The sequence below is a fragment of the Mustela nigripes genome, chromosome 17 (genome assembly GCF_022355385.1).
Source record: "Mustela nigripes isolate SB6536 chromosome 17, MUSNIG.SB6536, whole genome shotgun sequence".
In the NCBI taxonomy this organism is placed as follows: domain Eukaryota; kingdom Metazoa; phylum Chordata; class Mammalia; order Carnivora; family Mustelidae; genus Mustela; species Mustela nigripes.
Window position 1 is genome coordinate 49,919,601 of NC_081573.1, and position 22,617 is coordinate 49,942,217.

Here is a 22,617-nt window from a genome sequence, read left to right on the forward strand (position 1 = left end):
GTCACTCACCGATGAGTGGCAACCCTGGGTTGGAAAAGGACATCTTACATACGGAAGCAGATTTTGTTTTCCAAATGTGGAAATCAGGTTTTGTTTGTTTGTTTGTTTTTACATTTCACAGATTCTCAAAATGCAATAAACATGGGAATGACTCAAATGCAGATTCTGGGGCGCCTGAGTGGCTCAGTCGGTTGGGCATCCGACTCTCGATTTTGGCTCCGTCCTGATCTCATGGTCATGAGATCAAACCGCCACCCCTGGCTCTGCATCAGGGAGGAGTCTGCCTGGGACTCTCTCCTTCTCTCCCTCTGCCCCTCCCCCAACTTATTCATTCTCCACCAAACATATATATAAAATCTTTTTTTTTTTTTTTTTTAAGCACAGATTCCAAGGGTCCCAGAGATTATGAGAGCTGGAATGGGGCCCAGGAACCTGAACTTCTGTCAAGCATCTAAGCAATGCCTCCGTAAGGAGACCCAGAATGACAGTTGTTTGATAAATGTTTCTCCAATCCTATCCCTTCATTTTCAGTCGAAGAAACCGAGGCCCAGATAGGCACAAGGTTACAGAGGAGCTAGTAAGAGCCTTGAGACTAGAACCAAATCATCCAGGGTCCTAGACCATCTCAGCAGATGGGCAACCACTTTTTCCCATTTCCACCTTTGTTGAGAAAGTGAGTAACAAAACCGAGTGTCAGCAGGGAAGAAAGCTAATCAAGAAGAGGTCCCTTTGCAGAAATTAGCTAGAGCCAAACACCCAGGACGGAGTACAGGTAGCTCGTCTCCCTTCTAATCAATATGGCAACACAATGTGTTCAGCAAATCTTTCCAAAACCCTCCCTTGGATCCTCAAACCTCAGAACGTGGCCAGGAATGTAATATTCTGGCTTCTCAGATACTCTCTGTTTAGCCAGCAGTTTGGCAAGATCTGGTTCATTTCAAACTGGTTCATTTATTCCAGCTGAAACCCAGATCTTCCTGCAAGGCGTCCATGACATGTAAATGCTCACCGCCTACCTGTTCTAGGGGAAGAGCTGAAGACGGCGCGCGGCAGCAACAATTCATTGTGGTGATAGGTGCTCCTTGAGTATGTGAGGCTCCTAGAGCCAACAGGGAGCACCAAACACCCCCGTACCAGAGGCATTCCTTACCTCCCTCACCCACCGTGCAGCACTTGGACCTTCTGATTTATTTTATATTCACTCATTTGTATGTTTATTGTCTCTCCAGGGAATTCTGATGCAGGTTTTGCATGAAGAACGTAAGACTGACCACAGTTGTAAGAGGTCTTATCCCTATGTTCCTGATGAGGAAAACAAGATACACACAGAGTTCAAGGTCGCCCAGAGGTTCTCGGCTCATGGGCACAAGGTGCCGAGGTTCACTGTAGGGGCGGTAGGATGCTAACTCCCTTCTTCAGAACTACCAGGCTCGGTGCTCCAGGATCCGTCCTGGTTGGCACTCAGTACACACTTGGTAAGTGAAGAAATTCACTTGAAGGAATACTATTATTTCATTATATTAATATGCAACGTGGAGAGGCATATTGGCATAGCTATGCTTTTCCACATATACACTATGAGAGAGTGTGAATGAGTGAGTGCCAGGCACTGAGACTGATGCTTGAAATACAATGATGAGGGGCAGAAATCGTACAGGCAGGACTCCTGTTCTTGTCACCGAGCGGAGGAGATGGGCATTACGGAGATAATCGCACTGGGAAGTGGGAAAGCATGACCGGAGCACGGGATGAGAGGATGTGGCGCGAAACCGATTGTGCCCAAGGATGGCAGAACAACTCCGGGATGCCTCATCTGACGTGCCAGCTGGACTGTGCCTAAATGTTTAAACATTATTCTTGTATTCTTTTCTGGGTGTTTCTTGAGATTGAATCAGTAGGCTGAATAAGGTGGGGATCCTTCCCCAGTGTGGGTGGGCATCACCCGTCACCCATGGCCAGAACAGAACAAAATGGCGGAGGAAATGAGAACTTGCCCCCTGACCCTGGTCTTCAAGCTGGGGCACTGCTCTCTGCCTGCCTTCAGACTCAGCCCGGAGCCACACCTTCAGCTCTCTTGGCTCTACAGCTCCCCCGCTGCAGGTCCTGGGACTTCTCATAATATGTGAGAGTCAATCTCATAGTTTTATTTATACACATATAAGTTTATTTATGTGTGTACAAATACAAACACACACATGTATATATGCATATAAAATACACACATACATTAATATATTACTATATAATATAATTATGAATTAATTATATCTTACTATCTAGTAAAATATTGATATACATACATATTAGTACTACATTTGTATAATATATGTCATATACACACCCTTGCTTCTGTTTGTCCAGAAACCCTAACACAGCCTGGGTATGCTCAGTCTACCGCCAAGAATGGAGGGGGAGCGGGGGCGGGCTCCTCTGAAAAGCAGCCACTGCCATATTCCTGGACTGAGAAGGTCTCCTTCCTTTCTGGAGAATAGGAGCCATGGGCTCCTCATTTCAACTGTTCCTGAGAAATCTCTCCTCCACTCTTCTGGCCTAAGGAAGGCCAGGCCCAGCTTGGGAAGGGCATGGAGTCCTCATCTGCCAGCTGATCTCTTGCCTCTCCGTGGGGTTGCCGGCTTCTGTGAGCATGGCCACCGGCAAGGAAAAATGTGCTTAGATATCATGTGAGAAAAATATAGTAAGATAACTAAATTTTCTGATACATTAAATATGATCGTAAGTCAGATAGTAGGTATTTTTGACTGTTCACCGATCTGGGTTATTTTTACCGCTGAACCCTTCTGTGAGAGAGGGAACTTTATACTATAGTGTGACAGTACCTCTTAATGTCCTGACCTGACCATAGATCTTTTTAAAACTTTTAAAATTTTTAAATTTTAAAATTAAAAAAAATTTTTTTTTTAATTTTGCTCCGGTTTCTACATATGGTAATGAGCAGAACACTGCCAAGGTTATTATGAAGATCCGAAAAATGAGAACTAATAAAGAGGTTTCCACTCAAAAATTTAAAAAGCAGGGCGCCTGGGTGGCTCAGTGGGTTAAGCTGCTGCCTTCAGCTCAGGTCATGATCTCGGAGTCCTGGGATCGAGTCCCGCATCGGGCTCTCTGCTCAGCAGGGAGCCTGCTTCCTTCTCTCTCTCTCTCTGCCTGCCTCTCAGTGTACTTGTGATTTCTCTCTGTCAAATAAATAAATAAAATCTTTAAAAAAAAAAAAAAAATTTAAAAAGCAGAAGTTAGTAAGCTAGCAAGTTTTGATCAAATATAATTAGAAGAAAATCAATGCATAAATTCTGAAATTTTTCAAAACCTAATTACCCTCAATTATGTTCAAAAGAAATAATTGACTTTACTTTACATCTGAATCCCACCATCAGAATGACCCAACTGTCTAGGAACTATGTCATGACCATGGGCCTCCAAACCCAAATATCAAACTGTACATACCAGAGACTATTCAAAAGAAAACTGAAGACACCGGGGAAGTACTTTCTGGAAGATACACCATCTCAGCAAGCTAGATAAAAACGGAACCTTTCTCTTCTGCCCATTCATTTTCACTGTATATATCTGAGGACTTCCAGATAGGAGAGGACTAGAGCTATCCTATCCAGGACGGGCTCTGGTCCTGAATGAGGCTGGTCTGAATGAAATATGCAGTAATTGGAAAATGCACACTGAGTTTTGAAGACTTGAGTACAAAATAAAAGCAAACTATCTCAATTTTTTCATCATTATATTTTGAAATACCACTCTCAATATCTTAGATCAATAAAATCTACCACCATGAATTCTGCCTGTTTCCTTTTACCTTTTTTTTTTTAAATAAGACTACTAGAAAATTTTAAATGACATATAACACGTGTTGGTTTGTGTTATGTTTCTACTGGACAGCACTGTGCCACAGCAAAGAGGGGATGGAATGCCATACGTCATAAAGAAGAAACAGAGCATGGGGGAGGGGACACACACACAAACACACACAAACACTTCTGTTGTCATTATTTAAAAATAAAAACCCACTGCCTCCTAAAATTAGATTCATTAAAATAAATATCTTCAAAGACGCAAATGAGCTGCATATGAACGTTGGGCAATGTCATCCATCAATAAGCATTCTTGGTTTACAACATTTCCCCACATGTCATCATCCAAACAAATCAAAGAAATCAATTAAAAGCGGTTATGGAGTGTGAAGTCATCCTCTAAGTCAACCGCGCAGAGCGGTCTCTCTCCAGCTGCTCACTGACAGGCCTGGGGCGTGCTCTCTTGTGTTTGCTGTGTCAACCCCGTCTGCAGTTACTGTCGGCAGACATGGAGAGGTGTGTAAGAACAAGACAACTGACAAAGTAGTGAATCAAGAAGATAGATGATACAGCCAAGATGCACCATCACAAGCGACTACCGACAGCGGAAGATGTGGTCACGCTCTGTGCAGTGGGCTCTGCGCCCCCGAAATGCCAGTTCACAAAGTGCAGGCAAGGTGTCACTGCATTGTCGTGACGGCCGGCACGGGATGAAGACCCCTGTTGCATTCAGCTTGCCTGCTTCCTCGGCGGGACATGGAGGTCCTTGGCAGAAGGTGTCCATGACTTCTACGGTCCTATCACAGTTACTACTTTGATTTCAAAGGGACCAAAACTAAGGGTAAACTAGAGGAACAAGAAAGGGGGCTATGTTTCATTAGAGTGAAAGGTCCGAAGTACTTTAATTTCCGGCATCAAGCCTGTGATGACTATTCTCAGGGGACATAAAGGTGGCCAGCAGCTCTGGACTTATGTTCCATCCTCTGTGTGACCTCCAGGTGTCCCAGAATTTTATTTCATTGGCTCTGATCCCGTGACATGCAAATCCTTACCAATCACTTTAGTCAAGGCTATCTGATCTGCTGACTGGTCGCTATGAAACATGGCACCTCCACCCAAACTCCAAGGACTTGGGACAGAGGTGAAGAAGGTAGGTCCCTAAGGAAAACTGCAAGGTTTTTACCAAAACACTGGGGAAAGAGACGCCAAAGAGACAAGAAATCACAGGGGGCCAGTGCTCTCTCTGAATCCCCTTAGCTAACCTGCACATAAGGAGACACACTGATGCGTTTTCCCAATGAATGCCTGCCTACATGGATGCCTAAGGAAAACCCAATTCCTCACGCATGCCCAACAGAAATGATGTGTGTATTTCTAAATGACCAGGATGTTAATCACATATGCTCATGTAACAAATTTTTATTGAGTGCCTACTATTTTCCAGGGTCCATTCCTGCCACTGTAGACACAGCTGTAAACAGCAGAATCAAAGTACAGCCCTCAGAAAGCCGCTGTTCAGGCAGGGAGGGAGGGACATGCAAGATAATCAAGTCTTCACTGTATGAGTGATAAAGAGGATGAAGAAGAAAGCAGCAAGTTAAGGGGATAGCGGAGTGACCAGTGCAGGGAAGAGCTTTCTGCAATGACATTTACACAGACGTGCAGAGGACACGAAGGAAGGAAGTAGGTGAATATTTAGGGGAAGAGCATCCAAAGAGCACAGTCAATGCACTAGGGGCATCTGGGGCCATGAAAGGTGACAGAGGCCAGAAGTGCTGGCAGGCAGGGAGTGTACAATGGTAGAAAAGATAGGAAATGAAGCCAAAAGAGCCTGATCACATAGGGCGTTGCAGGTCGTGGTCAGGAATTTGGATTACAAACTATGAGTCACAGAAAGCCATTAGTTGCCAGAGGAAAAAAGGTGAAATAAACTGGCCAAGTGCGAGAAGCACAGATTATAGGGACACCAGAGAGAAGGAGAAGCATCAGACTAGACGCTGCTATGAGAAACGGGGTGAGAGAGGACAGCGGCGTGTGTCATGGTGGTGGCAGGAGAGGGGATATCAGGTAGTTGGAACTGGGTGTATTTTCTAAATACCCAATTCAGCTGGCCCACGAGCAATGAAATGAACAGGGACAGGTGCATAAAATCACCCGCTATACGCGTCTGCGTTTAAATGCTTGCCCACCATATTAAAAAGTAGTCACTCAATTCTTTTTTGTGTTCTCAAGGTGCTTTAAATGATGCTTAAATAGTAAGATTAATTTTGTTGCACTCTTACATGTTTATACTCCAGTCACCATTACTCTCCAGTTTCACACGGGACTATCTTAGAATTTAAGAACCAGATTACCATTTTTGTATCTCCATCATCCATCATAGTACCCAACCACATAAAAGGCTGGACATAAATGCTTTGGCTTAGAAGGTGTGTGGGTAGAGGGGGGTAGCTGGGCGTAGACATGGGTGGGGGGTAGGCAGGAGGAAGGAACAGAGGGAAAAGAAGAAATGTCAAGCAATTCGCCAGGCATACAAACCCCCAAATGACCTTAAAGAAGCTGTGGTTATTATAAAAGTACCAGGTACCAGTGTGCTATACGTTCTCCTAGGGCAGGTCTATTCAAGGAAGGGGTAAAAGTGGTGGGTTCCATCATCAGGTCAGCTGATGAGTTGATTGTATACGAAAGCATGAGCTCCCTTATGTTGCATTCCGATTAAAACAGAGCTCTTTGCCTCCTCAAGTACAGTGAAGTTCAAGTATGTCCAACTACATGCAGCAGATAGAAAAATCCAGAATACCTTGACAAGATTCTCAGGCTTGAGCACACATTCATAAAACATAGAGAACACTCCAGAACTCATTCCAGAGCTGCCCACTATCCCCATTGTTACAGATCCACAGGATACAGAGATTTACAGAAGGTTGACAGCAAACCCCGAAACGGAATGCACATTTCTAATCTACATCCACATGCATAGACGCCCCCTCCCTCTTTCCTTGTAAGAACACAAGGGTAAAATTTATTATAAATATATCTCTGTTTCTATGGGGCGCCTGGGTAGCTCAGTCGGTTAAGCATCTGCCTTTGGGTCAGGTCATGATCCCAGGGTCCTGGGATGGCACCCCACATCAGGCTCCCTGCTTGGCAGGGATCTGCTTCTCCCTCTCCCTCTGGCCCTCCTCCCTGCTTGTGTGCACACGCTCTCTCTCTCAAATATATGTATGTATATGTACACATATATATTTGTTTCTTCAGAGATACATTTATTTTCAGCAGTCTGCATTGGCATTCCATGCAACTCAAAAGCAAATACACATCCTTAAAAAGATTTCCAGACTATCTTTCACTATTGTCCAATCCACGCCCAGTCCCCATGCACCATTCACAGACGGTCTCCCCAGCAACATGCCTCAAAAGCAAAAATCATTATTGAATCATCATATTACTGAAATCATTGCTTTTTTTTAAGCGATTTTATTTATTTGACAGAGAGGGATCACAAGTAGGCAGAGAGAGAGAGAGGGAAGCAGGCTCCCTGCTGAGCAGAGAGCCCAATACAGTAATCAATCCAAAGACCCTGAGATCAGGGCCTGAGCCGAAGGCAGATGCTTAACCCACTGAGCCACCCAGGCACCCCTGAAATCATCATTCTTAATGACTCCAAAACCAACAGCAAGCACTCTATGGAAGAAAGACAAACATACGTGAATACATTCTATAAAAGAACCCAGCATGTGACCGGACACTATCCATGATCCTCAGCCGGGGACAATCATACCCAAGGGACAAGTGGCCATCTCTGGGAGCACTTATCAGTCCTAACTGTGCAGTGCTCCTGGCATCTGCTGGATAACAGTCAAGCATCCTTAAATGCACAGGACAGCTCTCACAAGCAGCCGTCCCTGCGCTGCGAGTAGCATCCTGCTAAGAAAGCAGAGCTAAATCGTGGAACAATTTCCTAGGCCATTTTCAACAGGCAATATCTACGGACACTCGCTGCTTCTCCTTGAACCCGTGGTCTCACATGCCCCACAAGGTAGCGAGAGCATTTGGGGGTGATGTAAGAAGACCATGGCCCTGGAACCAGAAGGGACTTACCATGTGACCCACTCACTGCACAGTCAGCATTGGAGAACGTCTGTGTGTTACGTTTTTACTGCTGCATAACAGATCACGAGATACGTAGCAGCCTAAAACTCACAGCCCTTGATCAGCTCGCGGTTCTGCAGGCCAGAAGTCTGGGCACAACGTGACCAGGTTCTCGACTCTGGGTTTCCAAAGGCTTGAATCAGGGGTCAGCCGGGGGCTCCTTCCTCACTGGAGGCTCTGGGATATAATCCACATCTAGGTTTATTCAGCTAGAGGCCATTCTGGCTGCTAGGGGCTGCCTGCATTCCTGACCATATGGACCCCCTGATCTCCAAAGCCAGCAACGGAGACTCTCACATATCAAATCCCCTTCACTGTGAACCTCCTTGGTGTTTCCTGATTCGGTAGGATCCTACCTGGAACCTACCTGGAAAATCTCCTTATCTTAAGGTCAACTTATCTGGAGCCTTGGACACCTGCGCGACCTCTTCCCAGCAGTACCTGAATTAGCGACTGGATGAGTAAAAGGGAGGGCATCGTGCTAGATTCCCAGATTTTGATAATTTCCCAAAGTTGAGGGAAGATTATATGGGAAAGCTCTGTGTTATTTTTGCAACTTCTTGTGAGTCTAAGCGTATCTCAAAATATAAAAATGTCTTCAGAAAGAATAATTGTGCCGAGATCCCATAACTAGTAAGGAAAAGCTATGGGCTTCTAAAATCTCACGCATTCTCACATGCCATCCGCCCTCTTAAACTTCTGCGCAGGCATTTCTAAAGTGACCGCGCTTCTGGAGCCACTGGCATTTGTCGGGACCAGCGGCTCTCAAACGGGACTGCGCGGGAGAACCGGGTGGGGAGCCATGAAAACACACATGCTCGGGCCCCAGCCCCAGATCTTCGTCTTCGATTGTTCTGGGGTGGGCATTTTTTTTTTTTAAAGCTCTCTATGCCAAGAATCACTGATCTATGTGGAATTTAAGAAACAAAACAGAAGGTTACAGGGGAATAAAGGGGAAAAATAAAACGGGCCAGAATCAGAGAGGGACACAAACCGCAAGGGACTCTCAATACTAAGAAACAGACTGAGGGCTGCTGGAGAGGAGGGGGTGGGGCTTTGGGGTAACTGGGTGACTGGCATTAAGGAGGGCACGTGATGTATGGAGCACTGGGTGTTCTCGAAGACTGACGAATCACTGACCTCTAGCTCCGAAGCTAATAATACATTATATTTTAATTAACTGAAGTTAGAAAAAAAAAAAAAAGAATCACTGACCTAGACATGATTTAATCATTGTTACATATGCAGGATTAAAGAGAAATTAGTACTTGCTTTACACGCAAAAAGAATCCTTTTAAAGGCATGGAATTTGTTTTGCTTTAATGCATCTCACTGAAAAATGTCTGTAAAGCCCTGAGGTAAGATCAAGACATAGGAAAACATAGGACATACACATCTGTGTGTGTGTGTGTGTGTGTGTGTGTATTATGTGTGTATATTACACACACATACATATAAAGTATATATAAAAAATAAGAGTGCAATTAAGCAGTCTTTTCTCTCCACCACATCACTGTGCTGCCTAAAACAGACCTATACTCCATAATCAACTAGGGGAATAATTGTGTTCATTGCTTATCAACAGAGAAATTAATTTGGGGTAACTCTTCATTGGCCTCCCGGAAGTGGCGAAGAACACTACGAAAGGGAGACAAGGAATCATAAAATCACAGAATGAACTCACAGACAGTAAAAAGCAGTGTCTGTGTCAGGTGTTTACTGCTGGAGAGAGAACTTGGGAAATCACCGGAGAGATAATCTCCTTTTACTTACTAGCTTAGGTCAGTCCCTTTCAAGTGCCGTCTCTCAAGTAAGGGTGGCTGACTTCCAGTAAATGAGTGGTGTGCGTGACATAATTTATGTTAGAAAGCATGCCCCCTCGACGGGTAGTGGTAATAAGGGCAGATAAAATATTCTGGAGCTCGGCGGCATGAATAAGCAATGAAAAGAATTCAGCTGCAAATGAAATCCCTGGCTACTTCAAAGGCGTCCCTTCAGGAGAGGTGAGCCTGCCGTCCAGAGGGAACGCTCTCACCAGACCTTCGTTCCGGCCTTTGAGTGTACCCTGCCCCGTCACTGGGCAGAGAAACCGTGGGAACAGGCTTTCATGGAAATAACTGGATGTAACCGACAGGGAACTCCTGAGTTTGCGGACAGAGATGGCTTGGAAGCCCGGGAAAATGGTTTTGGTCACGAAAGCCTTAATGGGCGGTGCTCCTTGGGCCTGTTTCTGTTTGGACTTCAGGAATTAATCAGCACCACTTTCTCATCAACTGGGTTTTTTTTTTTGGGGGGGGAGGTCAGTGGTGGGAAATGTGCAATTTTACCAGAACATCTGCTCCACTGGAGAGAACCACTCTAAGTGACTTTCTTAGGGTCATGGAAAACAAAGGTGAAATGAGTTCATGGGAACACGGCATGATTTTCCACCAAGGTGATAGCCAGTGACATGTGGTGGCTAATGTCACTCTCAACAGGGAAATTTCTGGCCAGAGCTAATGTCTTGTGTCGGTTTGGCACCTCCATTTTTCCACAAAGCAGGTCTCTCGGTGTCTGTCTCTTTCACGGAATACAGAATTGCATACAACTAAGAAGACCCACCAATGTATGTGTTTTCTTCAGCTGCAGCAAAAAGTTGGACGCAAACCCATTAACCAGAAGGGAATGATTAAATACACAGCAGTTAAAAGAATAAGACAGATGTACATGTACTGATAAAGAAGGAATTCTAAGATATACATTATTTTCATGGATTCTCCCTTCCCATCAAAAAACATGCTTCAGGAAAAGTGTTGGTTAATACAATTTATGTACATTTTAAATGTGAACACATATATGTGCACACGCGTGCACACACACACACACACACACACCCCTAGATGTAATAAACTCGGGTTTCAAAAGGAACCTCAAAGCAATAACTGCAACCCTTGGCTCGCTGTCCATCATCCCTGACTTCCTTCCACACATGGATTCACATATCAATACGTAAGTGAAGACCTAACTTGGTCTTGTTCGGATATACAGATGAAATGGGCATGGCCCTCTCAGGCTTAGAGAGAGAGGGGAGAGCAAATCAAGTCCAGAGCTCCGGACACTTGCTCTCACGTGGGACAGAGGCTACAACTGGGGTGTCACTGCTGAGTAAGGCACGTGAGACCCCAGGTGCCCACGGCATGGTTGGCTTCCTCTCCCGAGCACAGAAGGTCCTGCTTGCAGAAGGACCGAGTCAGACAAAGACAACTGACTCAAAGAGCCGAGTCAGACAAAGACAACAGTGATGACATCCCTGGGTACCGTGGACCCAGCCTTGCTGAGAGCTAGCCGTTCTAACACAAGGCAAGGGGGGGTGAAGGTGGGAAGCATGAATTCAAATTATTTCAGAGCCCAAAAATGTACTTTTTTTTATGCTTCACCTAGTTTGAGATGGAGTTATTCTACTCGCCAGGGAAACTTCTAGGACACACAAACAAGAACAATCCGTTTTGATTCACAGGAGCCACTCCTACCTGTCCGCATTAGCATACACACCCATGGATGGGGGTTAGAGCGCTGACAGTCACACTTCCGCGTCGTGATGCATTCCACAAAGCAGAAATGGTTGCCCCAAAGAGGGTCCAGCAGTCCTGCTTCCCCTGAAAAGATTCTTTGGGGATGTGTTTAGGACCCTAAGGCAGTCCAGAAAGCCTGCTGGGTTGAGACCATCTGTGAAGCTTTTCCTTTCCTTTCCTCAAATGGACACCTAGGCCCTACCCAGGACCCAGGGAATTCTCTGAGGGAGGGCCCGAACGTCAGAGGTTGGGGGTTTGTTTCCAAGTGCCTGGGCCTTCTGGAAACGCGTGGAGGTATAAAAGCCACTTAAGACCTTGAATACCCGTATGCTCACTGGCAGTTAAATGTTATGAAGGCCCCAGCCCGTGTCTTAGCTGAATTCTCCTCTCCATGGCTCCAGTTTTAATAACTCAGGAAGTGCTCAATAAATAGAAACGATTATTATTATCTTGGCAAAAGCTTTCCCGCCTGTGGGTGGTAAGGAGCATGGGTATCAGCCAGCTTTGGAAACTCCTTTATGGCGGGAGGTTAGCAAACATGATGATTATGCCTCTCTCGTTACCACGACTAACGTTATGACTATGGGCTAGGCACCGTTATAAGCATTGCACGTAGAGCATTTTTCTTCCAGTTCAGCATCCAGAAGCCCCGTTATCCTCATCTGACCAATGACCAGAGAGGATCAGGCATCTGACCTGAGCTGTGCGGTGAGCAGAGGCCAGAGCTGGGACTTCTCGAAGTCTGAGCTCGAAGCCAGCACACCGCACTCCTGTAACCTACGCACCCCGAGCCCAACCTTTACGGATCTGTGCATCCTTCCTCTTTGATTCTTTAGCTTTCTCTCGTTTCCTTCCTTCATGGCAGATAATGCAGGAGTGACCTCCCCGCACAAAATCTCCAGACAGCCTCAGCAGGACGTTACCACCACCAGGAGCCCTTTTCCTTGAGGAGGTTCCAGAACAACAGTCATTTCCTTCCCAGAACGCTTCCTAGTCCAAAGCCAAGAGTAACCAAGGACCGAGCACCCAGTGCGTATCAGGCTCAGCCCTCCTCGTGAGTCGCCACAGTCCCCGGAGAAAGAGAGAGAGGAAAGAGGTACCCTCTGCGTTACAGATGAGAAAACAGGTGTGGAGCAAGGCAGAGCGCACAGCACTCACAGTGTGAGTGGGGGCGCGCTCCTGCAGGGGCCACCCTCTAACAGGCAGAGAGCACGGGGGAAGAGTCAGCCCTTCACCCTCCTGTGGGAGCACCCCCCAAATCAGCCTTGGGATCCTGCTTTCTGGCAAGACCCTCAGCTAGGTGTTCAAAAAAGAGATTGGCCAGCATTTTGCTAAAAGTACTGCTAATAGCAAATAATTGTCTTCATAAATCACCTCTGAAGAGTAGCCAAAAACAAAACAAAACAAAACAAAAACCCCACTTTTTACCCTTGATGAATCAGGAACCTAAGAAAACATCTCTGATTTGGGAGAGCCTGTACCCAAAAAACTTACTAATACAGTCCAGTCTAACCCTTCATTTCACATGTTCCTCTCAGTCCTGAGGGAGTGTATTTCAGCAAACCCCCGCCTAGCTAACAAGGCCCCACAAAGCAGAAGAGCCTGGTCTCTTTCGGCCTGTCTGGACTAAGGTCATTTAACTTCAACCCTTTTATGAATGGAAACCAGCTTTCTAAAGACCGCTGGGCAGGCAGTGACCAGCACCAGACACCTCAATGGCCGAGACTTGTGAGTCATAAAATACTTCTGAAAAGAGGAGATCAAAGCGTCCCTCCCGCCTATTGAAACCCAACTGCTTCCAAAGCTCCTTGCAGGGACCCAGGCTCTCCGGAGGATGGGTCCCTGCAGTCGCCATCTAAAAGGGCCACTGGTGAGAAAGACACTAGGGCACTGGGGCAGCCAGCCATGCAGGAGGAACACCACTTACGGTTTCATTGTTGGGGACAAAGAGAAGAGAAACGAAAGAAAAACTAAAAGGCCAAATGAGGCGGTGTGTCAGGAATGGAGGCTGGAGGGATCTCCTGCAGACTTGATCATGGCACACTGTCCAGGGATCCCCTGATGTGTCTCTGAGACCCCTGATCAGAGACGACTGAAGACACCAACAGACCATGCTTCCACTCCTGCTGGCTGGGTGTTGGCTGAGGTTATGTATCAACGGTGAAGTACCAAGTACCGTTAGTACAGATCTGGGCAGGAAAGCAAGATGGGGGACGTTTCAGTATGCCTGGTCTTTAGCTCCTCACATGGTGAATGGAGTCTGGTGTTAAGGGTTTGTTAAGCAAGAGGTGCATTGCCCTGGTAATGAGGTCTATCAGGTACCGATAAAGTGCGATGCATCTCAAGATGTAGAAGTTGCTCTTTCGTGGTAAAGGCAAAAACCTGGACAAGTGGCTGATGGAAGTACCTTGAAGAAGGGAGGTGCAGCCCAATAAGTATTACAGTTCCGCCTCCTGAAGCTTCACAATGCAGATTAGCGTAGTAAAAGGTGTGAAATGTATCACAGGGAAGACCTTGTCTAGTTGCATTTAAACCTAAGGTTTCCCTTATTCTGTGGGAGTATCTGGCAATGAAACCAGTTACCTGGTCATGAGATCCTTTTCTCCCTGGAGCATCTCGCACCAGTTAGAAATCAATTCGTGATCTATCTCTTTTTTTTGGAGGGGGGGGGAAGCATCACTTGATTTTCTTGTCACTACCAGCCTATGAAGAGATGTTCTTTGGGGGAGAAAAAAAAAAAGGTTCTGTGACCAAATAAGTTAGGAAGGTGCTAGGTGTAAACAAAGATCTTTAAAGTAGGGCATTTCTAAGTTGCTAATATGCACTGGTAAAGCACAGAGATGTGGAGTTACCACTAATTTGACTATGCTTCCCCCATTTTTAAAACCCTACTCCATGAACTTTTTCTACAAACTAGAATATGGCATCCAACTTGTTTACAACTCTACCCACCCTGAACAGAAGCTCATCAATAGTCGTGGAATAAAATAATCACTCAACATGTCCTTTTAAGTCAGCTCTTAAAATAGGACATGTCCATTAAGTTTCAGAAATGGATCAGTGTCTCAAACCAACAGCGTTTTTTTTCCCCCCAACAGCAATCATTAAAAAAATCTGCCTATACGTTCATTGTCTTGATCCAATGGTTCTCTCGTGTTAGTATGCATTAGGAGTCATTTGGAGAATTGAAAACACGCATTCCTGAGCTTAGCCTCTTTGACCTTCTGTTGTGGGTAAAGAAATTCACATTTTCAACACCTCAGGCAAAGTCAAGGCAGCTGATCCCAGGAACTCTGAAAACACAGTCCTAATGAAAAGGAGCTCAAGGGTGAAACGTTTTTGGGCAGAAAGGCCTTTTGGATCTCCCAGGATATAGGAACACAGACACAAATTTGTTCAATCATCTCAAAAGACAGGATTAAGAAATACAGGGGAGAGTCATGAGAAGGTCAGTGGTGGTTTGACATCAAGAAGACCATCCCAACAATGAACCTGGAGGTAATGACCTTCTCCTCACTGTGGTGGTCAAGGAGGGGTGAGATACAGAAGAAGGGATGTACATGGCAGGCGGTGATTAGATTAGCTTAACTGTGACCCCAAGATTCTGCGGCCAAGGCTGCAAACCCAGAAAACGTTTCCCAGAGTGCGAGACAGTCTGCTGTAGGAGGCGGTGGTGAGCTGGAGTGCACAAGCTCCCAATTACAGACACTCAAGTTTTTTAAAAAAATTATCCTGCCCAGGAGTCACAGTCGGCGGGATTCGGTCAGGGAAGTTTGCAATTTCTGTTTTGTCTATTATTCTAAGTAAATAACTACCTGCTCAACTTCTGAATAAGGTTAGCCCTTTCAGTTGTGGAGAGGGGAGGGTGTTTTAAGAAAGTATTTTGAGCACAGCTTAATTCTGAATTATCGAGGGAAATTTGCTGCCAGAGAAATCCTTAATGGAATACATAGGTATACAGGTAGGCAGGCCTGTACCTACACATATATTTCACTATTATGAACCTCCTTTGTTTTCCCACTCTCTCCTGGGGCTTCCCTGGCAATCCAGATCACCGTTAGTTCTCCCACGGGTACTTTGTTCTTGAAGGGTGACCTACTGGCCTGATACACCTGCATGACCTCCAGGAGGTTGCTGTAACCCCTACCGGCATTCCGATGCCAGACGCCCAGCTCCACGGCAGGAGAAACCCTGGTGTAGACACTTTCAGCAGAAAAGCCTCTAATTCTCAATCTCCATCATCTCATGTCAGCTTCTGGGTCAATATAAGAAGAATTGCTCATCTCCTTTAACATGTTAACTCCAAGGATCTCTCCAAAAAGCATCTAGAGATTTGTAGCTCTCCTGAACTCTTCAATCATTCACTGTTCTGAATACGTGATAGTAATTGCTAATTAACTTTAGCGAAGAATTGAACCCCTTGTTTGGCCAAAGAAGCAGTGCCAAAGTGTTCTAGGTGGCAGGAAGGATGAAGACATTCTTGCTCCTGCCATGATTCTTTCTCTTTATCACCATCTCTCAATGTTCCTAGTCAAGTGTCCCCTCCCTGAGCTCAGCTGATCGCAGGGTGTTCACTGCTGCTTTCTGATAGTATTTCACAAGCAGATCAATGTGTTGTTAGAGATTCAGAGCCACCGCAACAGAGATGTTAAGTCAGCAAAGCAGTGTTTTTGCTCAGAACTCTTGTATCCATTTACAGAGAAAAGGAAAATAAAACCATAATGTAGGCTGGAAACATTTATACTCTATGTCCGTATGATATAGAAAGATCACGAAAGAGAATACACAAATGGCTGAGAAGTGTAAGAAATAGCTCAACTTCAGCAACCATTAAGACAACACAAACTAAACCCATATAACGTGGTACCACTTCACACCCGTCATTTCAGCAGCTAGAATAGAAAACACAGACAATGGTAAGTGTTGGTGAGGCAGTGGAGCAACTGGAACTCCCATATGCTCTGATCGCAGAGCAAATAAGTACAGCTAGACCCAACAGCTCACTGTTGGGCAGACTTCCAACAGAATGTCCATATGCTCACCAAGAGGCATATACAATGTCCATATGCTCACCAAGAGGCATTGGTAATGAAGGTCTTATTTCATCTCGTTGGTCATTACATAGGTGCTAACTTTGATTTTTGCATTTTTCTGTATATATGTTTTACACTTTTCTGTATATACATTACACCTCAACACAAGGTTATAAAACTTAATTCGAGTGGTGATCAGTTTCTCAGTTGGACTTCTATTCTTTTCTGTTTTTTTCTTGTTGTCTTCTTCTTGTCGAGTATGGGTCTATGGGTTTGTGTCTCACCCTTGCTTGGCAAGGTCATGGAGACGTGGGTAATGCAGTGGGGAGGAGCTTGATTCTTGCCCTGCCCCACAGCAAGCCGGTCTGGCCAGGGTCAACAAATCAAATCATCAGAGTCAGATGCCTAGAGATGGCAGGAGTCTGAGAAATTATTTTATGTAATTCAGGAGAGAAAACTGAGACCTAGAGAAGTTATTTAATGAAGTACATGTGGCTGGTCTGTTGAGCAGTGGGGACAGAATCTGAATTTCATGATTCTAATTCACGTCGGCCTTATACACAGGCAGATGGAAAATTGTAATTTGCCCCATTCCTAGGTGTTCTGGGATCATTTGCTCTATGTGAATCTCCTCTTTAGGAGAAATCACCTGAAATCTATTAATATGAGGCAAGTGATCATTGGCAGAGAGTGGCATCCCAAGAGAAATCAATATCAAGTGGCTAACTGTTGCTGGAACTAGAATAGACAGGGCTATTATTCCCTGCCAGAAACTGCTGTTTTCCATGGAAGCATTTCCCTGGAAGAAGTCACTTAATCCCCACAACCCTGTGATGTAAACCCCTTTATTATTCCCATTTTAGAGATAAAGACGCTAAGACACACAGAGGTTAATAACTGGCCCTGGGTTCTACTAGTGAGTGCTGGGGTGCAATGGCCCAGAACAGACTGCTCTCAACCACTGTGTTACGTGGACTGGGCTAGTCCAAGCCACTGTGGTGAGATGCCCAACCCCCTGAAGGTGCTAGGGTACTGGAACAGACGGGAGAGCGGGAGAAATGCCCAGAAACGAGTGGGAGACTCATCACAACCACAACCAAGTCAAACAAAACCAAGTCAGAACATACAGGTCATCAGTGAGTCATACTGATCGTCTAAATGGATCAAGCTTAGTTGAGACTTCTTAAATCTTTGCTTTGCCCTGTAATTCAAAGATTACACCAAAGACTATCAGAACTCTGTGACAAAAGGTGTGAGCTAAATTTCAGGCCGTTAAATAATAAAGTCTTGACTAGTGAAGGACGTGGGAGTTTTCATTCCCAGGAACCTACACCAGCCACCAGCCCCTCTTGGTCTGTGTCCTCATGTACCAAGTCATTACCAACTACATCCTCAAATGGGCTCTCTCACGCTTTCCTTCTTCCAGCCGTGCCAGAAACAGGACCATGGGGCGGGGGGGGGGGGGGGTGTCAACAGACAGACACTTCGACGTCTGTTCAAGACGCTCATCAATTGCAATGAACCCAGAACCCCGTTTACAGCCTCACAGATTTCACTGAACCGAGACAAGCATCCTTTACACCAATACCCTTGGCCTGGAGCTCCACTGTTGAGGATTCCACCGAGAGGAAGGAACACTTAAAGTGCCCTGCACCCCGGATGCCACGCTCAAGCCCACCAGCCCTCAGGCATACCACATCACACTCTAAAAGGATGCCTTATGTGTGCAGGACACAAACAGATTAGTTAAAAGAAAACAAAAGGCTTCCCTTCCACGGTGAAGGTTGGGCTTCATGGGGCGGCCAAACACAATTTTGCATTGAAATACAGTTTTCCCATTTCAAAGCAATGTACAGGCAAGCAGCTCGTTAGATTTATATAATGCCTGGGTCTCCCAAGACTTTTACAAAGCGAATGGCATCCATCAAATTAATTTCCTTGGGGAGCGTCTCAAACATGGAGAATAAAGAGGCCCAGACCATTAAACATCAAAAGAATGTTCTAAATGGTAATTAAAGTTCTATTCTATTTTCTTTTTCTGGGAGCAGATTAGATTAATTCAATTGAGAATATTATAAGTATCAAAGCTGACAGTGTGAATGTGTCGAGTTGGCTGGAAGAACGCTTAATATTGCAGACATCTGTTCATTCAAGTTACACAAAACCCACGAACAAGGGAGTCGCCCTCAAGTGTGGGGTACTTACCAAGCCGGCACACGTAGAAACAGCGACGGAAGAGGAGCTGTCATTTCTGATAAATCCCTGATAGAAACATCGCCGCACTGCGGGTTCCCGCGTCTCTGAAGCACCATCTTTTCCAAGTACCTGGACAATAAAGTGACTGCTCAAAATCGCCGAGGGCTTAAGTTCTAAATGTAGTTCCTGTCCAAATGCTGAAAATTGGTAATGCAGGGAGCTGCTGGCACTCTGCGCTGATCGCTTTCTCCTGCCGTTGTGCAAAATGTCGTGTGAAATATATGACCCGCCCGAGTCCACTTCTACCGGCGTGACAAAGACGTAATCTGCAATGGGAAAGGTTTCGCTGTCAGCACCCAGAACCCACAGCGCCAAAGGGTCCCCCTGCAACAGGCTGGCAGAGAGCAAACGCGCAGCTCAAAGGTGGCTTTGTTCCCATCGCCACGCACCTAGATCGACGACAATTTAGAGAGGCTCAGGACGACAGGAGCTGTGGCCTGTGCAAATGAGCTCTGTGATGGTAATTCCTACAGAAATGAAAAGTCAAGCACAGGCTTCGTGAATGTCAAGAATGCTGGCGGAAAATGCCACAACTCTGTCTCAGGGTCTGCACGGAGACAGATGGACTGAGTACATGAGTCAGAGCCATCCACACATAAAAAGTGATTGGGGGGGTGGTGGAGAAAATAAGTGTAAGACCACAAAAGGAGAGAAAAGAACAATTTTTTTTTCCCCCGAGGAGATTAACATCTTCCTGTTTAAACTGAATTGGGAGCATTTGGGGAGGCTGAGTTTAAATTTCAAATGGTGACAGTGCTGAATAACTTGAAATCATCTCAGATAATGAGCACCTACCGGCAGCTTCATATTTCCGATATTAACTATAAGTGATAATAAAACCCCAGCATCTGTACAGCTCTGAACATTTCACTCCGAGCTTTTACAGGGACAATCCCATTTCGCTGTAGACATAAAATACAGTGGATGCATAAAAATGCCTCAAAATTGTCAGAACTTTCCTATAGTGTCTGATGTTTAAGATTGCTCAGACATGTTGGTGGGGGAGTGTCAGTCAGGGGACACCTGGAAAGGCATGTTTCAAAATACTTTCCCCCTTGCTCTCGAGAACAGCACTAATTGCTGCTTGTTCTAAAGGGGAGGAGCTTAAAAAAAAAAAAAACACTTTGCTGCTGGAAAATTGAAGCATGCACACTGTTTTCTATCGCAAAACGTGGAAACTAAAAAGTATCATCACAAAATGATTTGGAGCATGCCTTCTGCGTGTTCAGACACACTCTGCGTTTCCACTTTCTAGGCACAGAATGGGAAACTAATTTGGAAAGTGTTTAGAAAGATTCCAAATAACTAAGAGGCATGTTTGAGTCACTTGGGTCCTTGGTTACTGGAGGAGAAAAAGAAAGAGGAATTTCCCTTTTCCCCAAATAGTCAACAACCAAATAAGAAAAGCTCAGGAATGAACAGAAGCCCTGTAGCTAATAGGAATCGATGTGGGATATTCTAACTGAACCTACGTTGGGGGGGGGGGGGTAAGAATCCCAACAGGATCATAACTTCAGCTGTTTTCTTCTGTATGGACCATGGGTGACCCTTATTGCTTGAGCAATTCCCAGTCTCACAATGGACTTTATATCTTGCCTCTCCCATTTTCTCCTTGAGTCCTTTAACGAGAAATACTATCTAACTGACACACAACTGGAAAACTTTTTCTCCTCTTTTAACCTTAAAAAAGAAAAAAAAAAACCACTAAGCACGCCATAGACGATTTCTCTTTCAAAAATCTGCTACGTTGCTTTACAGGTAGGCGACTCTTGGTTAAATCCAACTTTTTCTTAGCAAAAAACTACCTCCTTCCTCCACCATACTAAAAGCTAAGCGTGAAAACCCCGCCTGCGTGTGCTCTAGACTGTACAAGAAGTTGTTTCAAACCCTTGCCCAAACCCGCCCAAAACTCTGCCTGCTTCTACGTAGGAGGCCATGGGGTAGTCTTCTCCAGCCAGCCTTCCACGCACTCAGCCCACCAAGACCCCTGCCCAAGACACAGCTACAGGTTTGTTTCCAAGGGGAGAATGAGCAGGTGGATGGTGATACTCAGCCGTGGACAGAGAGAGGCAGGCAGGGCCTCCTGCGGGGAGTGATCTAATCGGTCAGCTCCGGGGACTAAGTAGAGATGCGGTCCGGAAACTATACATGGAACAATGAGGGGTTGTTTCAGAAAATGCCGTCAGCCCGTCTGGGTGGACCAAAAGTGAATTTCTCAAGAGTTCATTCCTGGCTCTCTCCTGTCCCCTCACTCACCCACATCTGCCCAGCCTTTACTCCACGACTCTGCCATGCCCCGTCTCCCCAGTATGCCTTGCTCTCCCACAGCAGTGGCAGATAACCCTGCAAAGCTAAAAATTCTAGAATCTGGGTTGGACATCAAGGTCTTGCTAGATACCTGGATCCGCTCCTCTCCTGTAGCTGGTGGGTGCCAACAAGAAGTTAATAAATGACAGACCGGGAAGGTGTTCTGGGACCCCCGCAGTTGGGAACCTCAGAAGAGATAACGGCCCCAAGATCTCAAGCTACCTGCTCTCCTCTCTCTCAAAGCAGTTTTTGAGAACTCGTGACACAAGGGCAGGGGAAGCAGAAAAGCAAAGGAAGATCAGGAACACAAACAGGCAGAAAAGCGAAAAGCGAGGAGGCAAGAGGGGGGAGGGGGAGGGGAGGGCTGACAGTTTTTTCATCTTCCACCAAGAAGTAGCTCCTGCAGGCTTTCCCAAAGGAGGAAAGGAATGAGGAAGGTGCCTTTTGATAGCAACCATCTCGTCCACTTCCTAATTTCTCACCACAGTGAGGATTTTTTTTTTTTCTTCTTTAAACAAGCCATCTGTGAACGAAGGAAAGTACTGCTTTCACATTTATGGGACTTACAGCTTGAGGCACTGATTCTTTTGATAAGTTCAGAGCCCTTGCCGCATCCCCACCATCCCCCGCCCCCAAACAGGAGCCCCTTCCAGGACGCGCGCACACCTGCCAGGTTGGGGAGGAGGGCGGTGGCAGGCGCCTTCCTACTTTGCTCTCTTTTCGGGGGGAAAGAAGGGACAAGCGCCTGGAAAGGTCCTTCTAGGGGTGGGAGCAAATACGAACCGACGTTTAATCCGCCGCCGCCGCCGCTGCTGTCACTGGCTAAGGCTGCGGCGACCCACGCACAGCAGAGGCAGCACAGCTGGAGCGCCTGCAAGAGAAAAGGGGACACCGCGCGTGAGGAGGCGCGGCGGGGCTTGCGCCGGGCGCCCCCTGCCCCCCCCCCCGCTGTCCGCGCCCCCCGCGGCGGGCACCTGCCTTGGCCACGCGCCCCAGCCCCGCCGGACCCCACGGCGGGCCCGAGCGGGCGGCGGGGAGGGCGCACGCGAGCAGGAGGGCGCACTCCATGGTCAGGTGCGGGCGCGGCGGCTGCGGGCGGCGGGACGCGGCGGGCGGAGCGCACTGGCCGCGCGCATTCTCCCCGGCGGCCCGGAGCGCGGCGCTCCAGGTGCGGCGCCAGGTGGGAGCCGCCGCCGCTCACATCGCGGGCCGCGCGCGCCGGGGCCTCCCCGCCTGCGGCCGCCCCGCGCGCCCTCCCTTCTGCCGGCGCCGGCCCGCGGAGCTGCCTGCCTGCCGCTCCCGGGGGGCCACGGGGGCTCCCCGGGCCCGGGCTGGCGCGCGCCTCCGAGCGCAGGCGGCCGGCGGACTCTGTCCGTGCCTGCCCGCCCGCTTGCCCGCCAGTCTGTGCGTCTGTCTGTGCGAGCGTCTGAGGCTCCCGGGGAAAGCAGCGCCAGCTGGCTCCCCCGGCGCGCCGAGCCGAGCGCCCGCCTCTCCACC

At 46.8% G+C, this 22,617-nt stretch overlaps 1 protein-coding gene across 1 annotated transcript in view; it reads right to left on the minus strand.

Moving 5' to 3' along the window:
* ADAMTS18 (ADAM metallopeptidase with thrombospondin type 1 motif 18) overlaps nucleotides 1-22,334 on the minus strand; it is a 138,724-nt gene extending 116,390 nt beyond the window's left edge. Inside the window, exons 1-3 of the mRNA XM_059382405.1 lie at nucleotides 22,099-22,334; nucleotides 21,904-21,991; nucleotides 18,763-19,079 (exon numbers count right to left, since the gene is read on the minus strand). Of these exons, the coding sequence (XP_059238388.1) occupies nucleotides 18,763-19,079; nucleotides 21,904-21,991; nucleotides 22,099-22,188 (495 nt within the window). The 5' untranslated portion in view covers nucleotides 22,189-22,334. The remainder of the gene's footprint in view (nucleotides 1-18,762; nucleotides 19,080-21,903; nucleotides 21,992-22,098) is intronic.
* Between the last annotated feature and the right edge of the window lie 283 nt (nucleotides 22,335-22,617).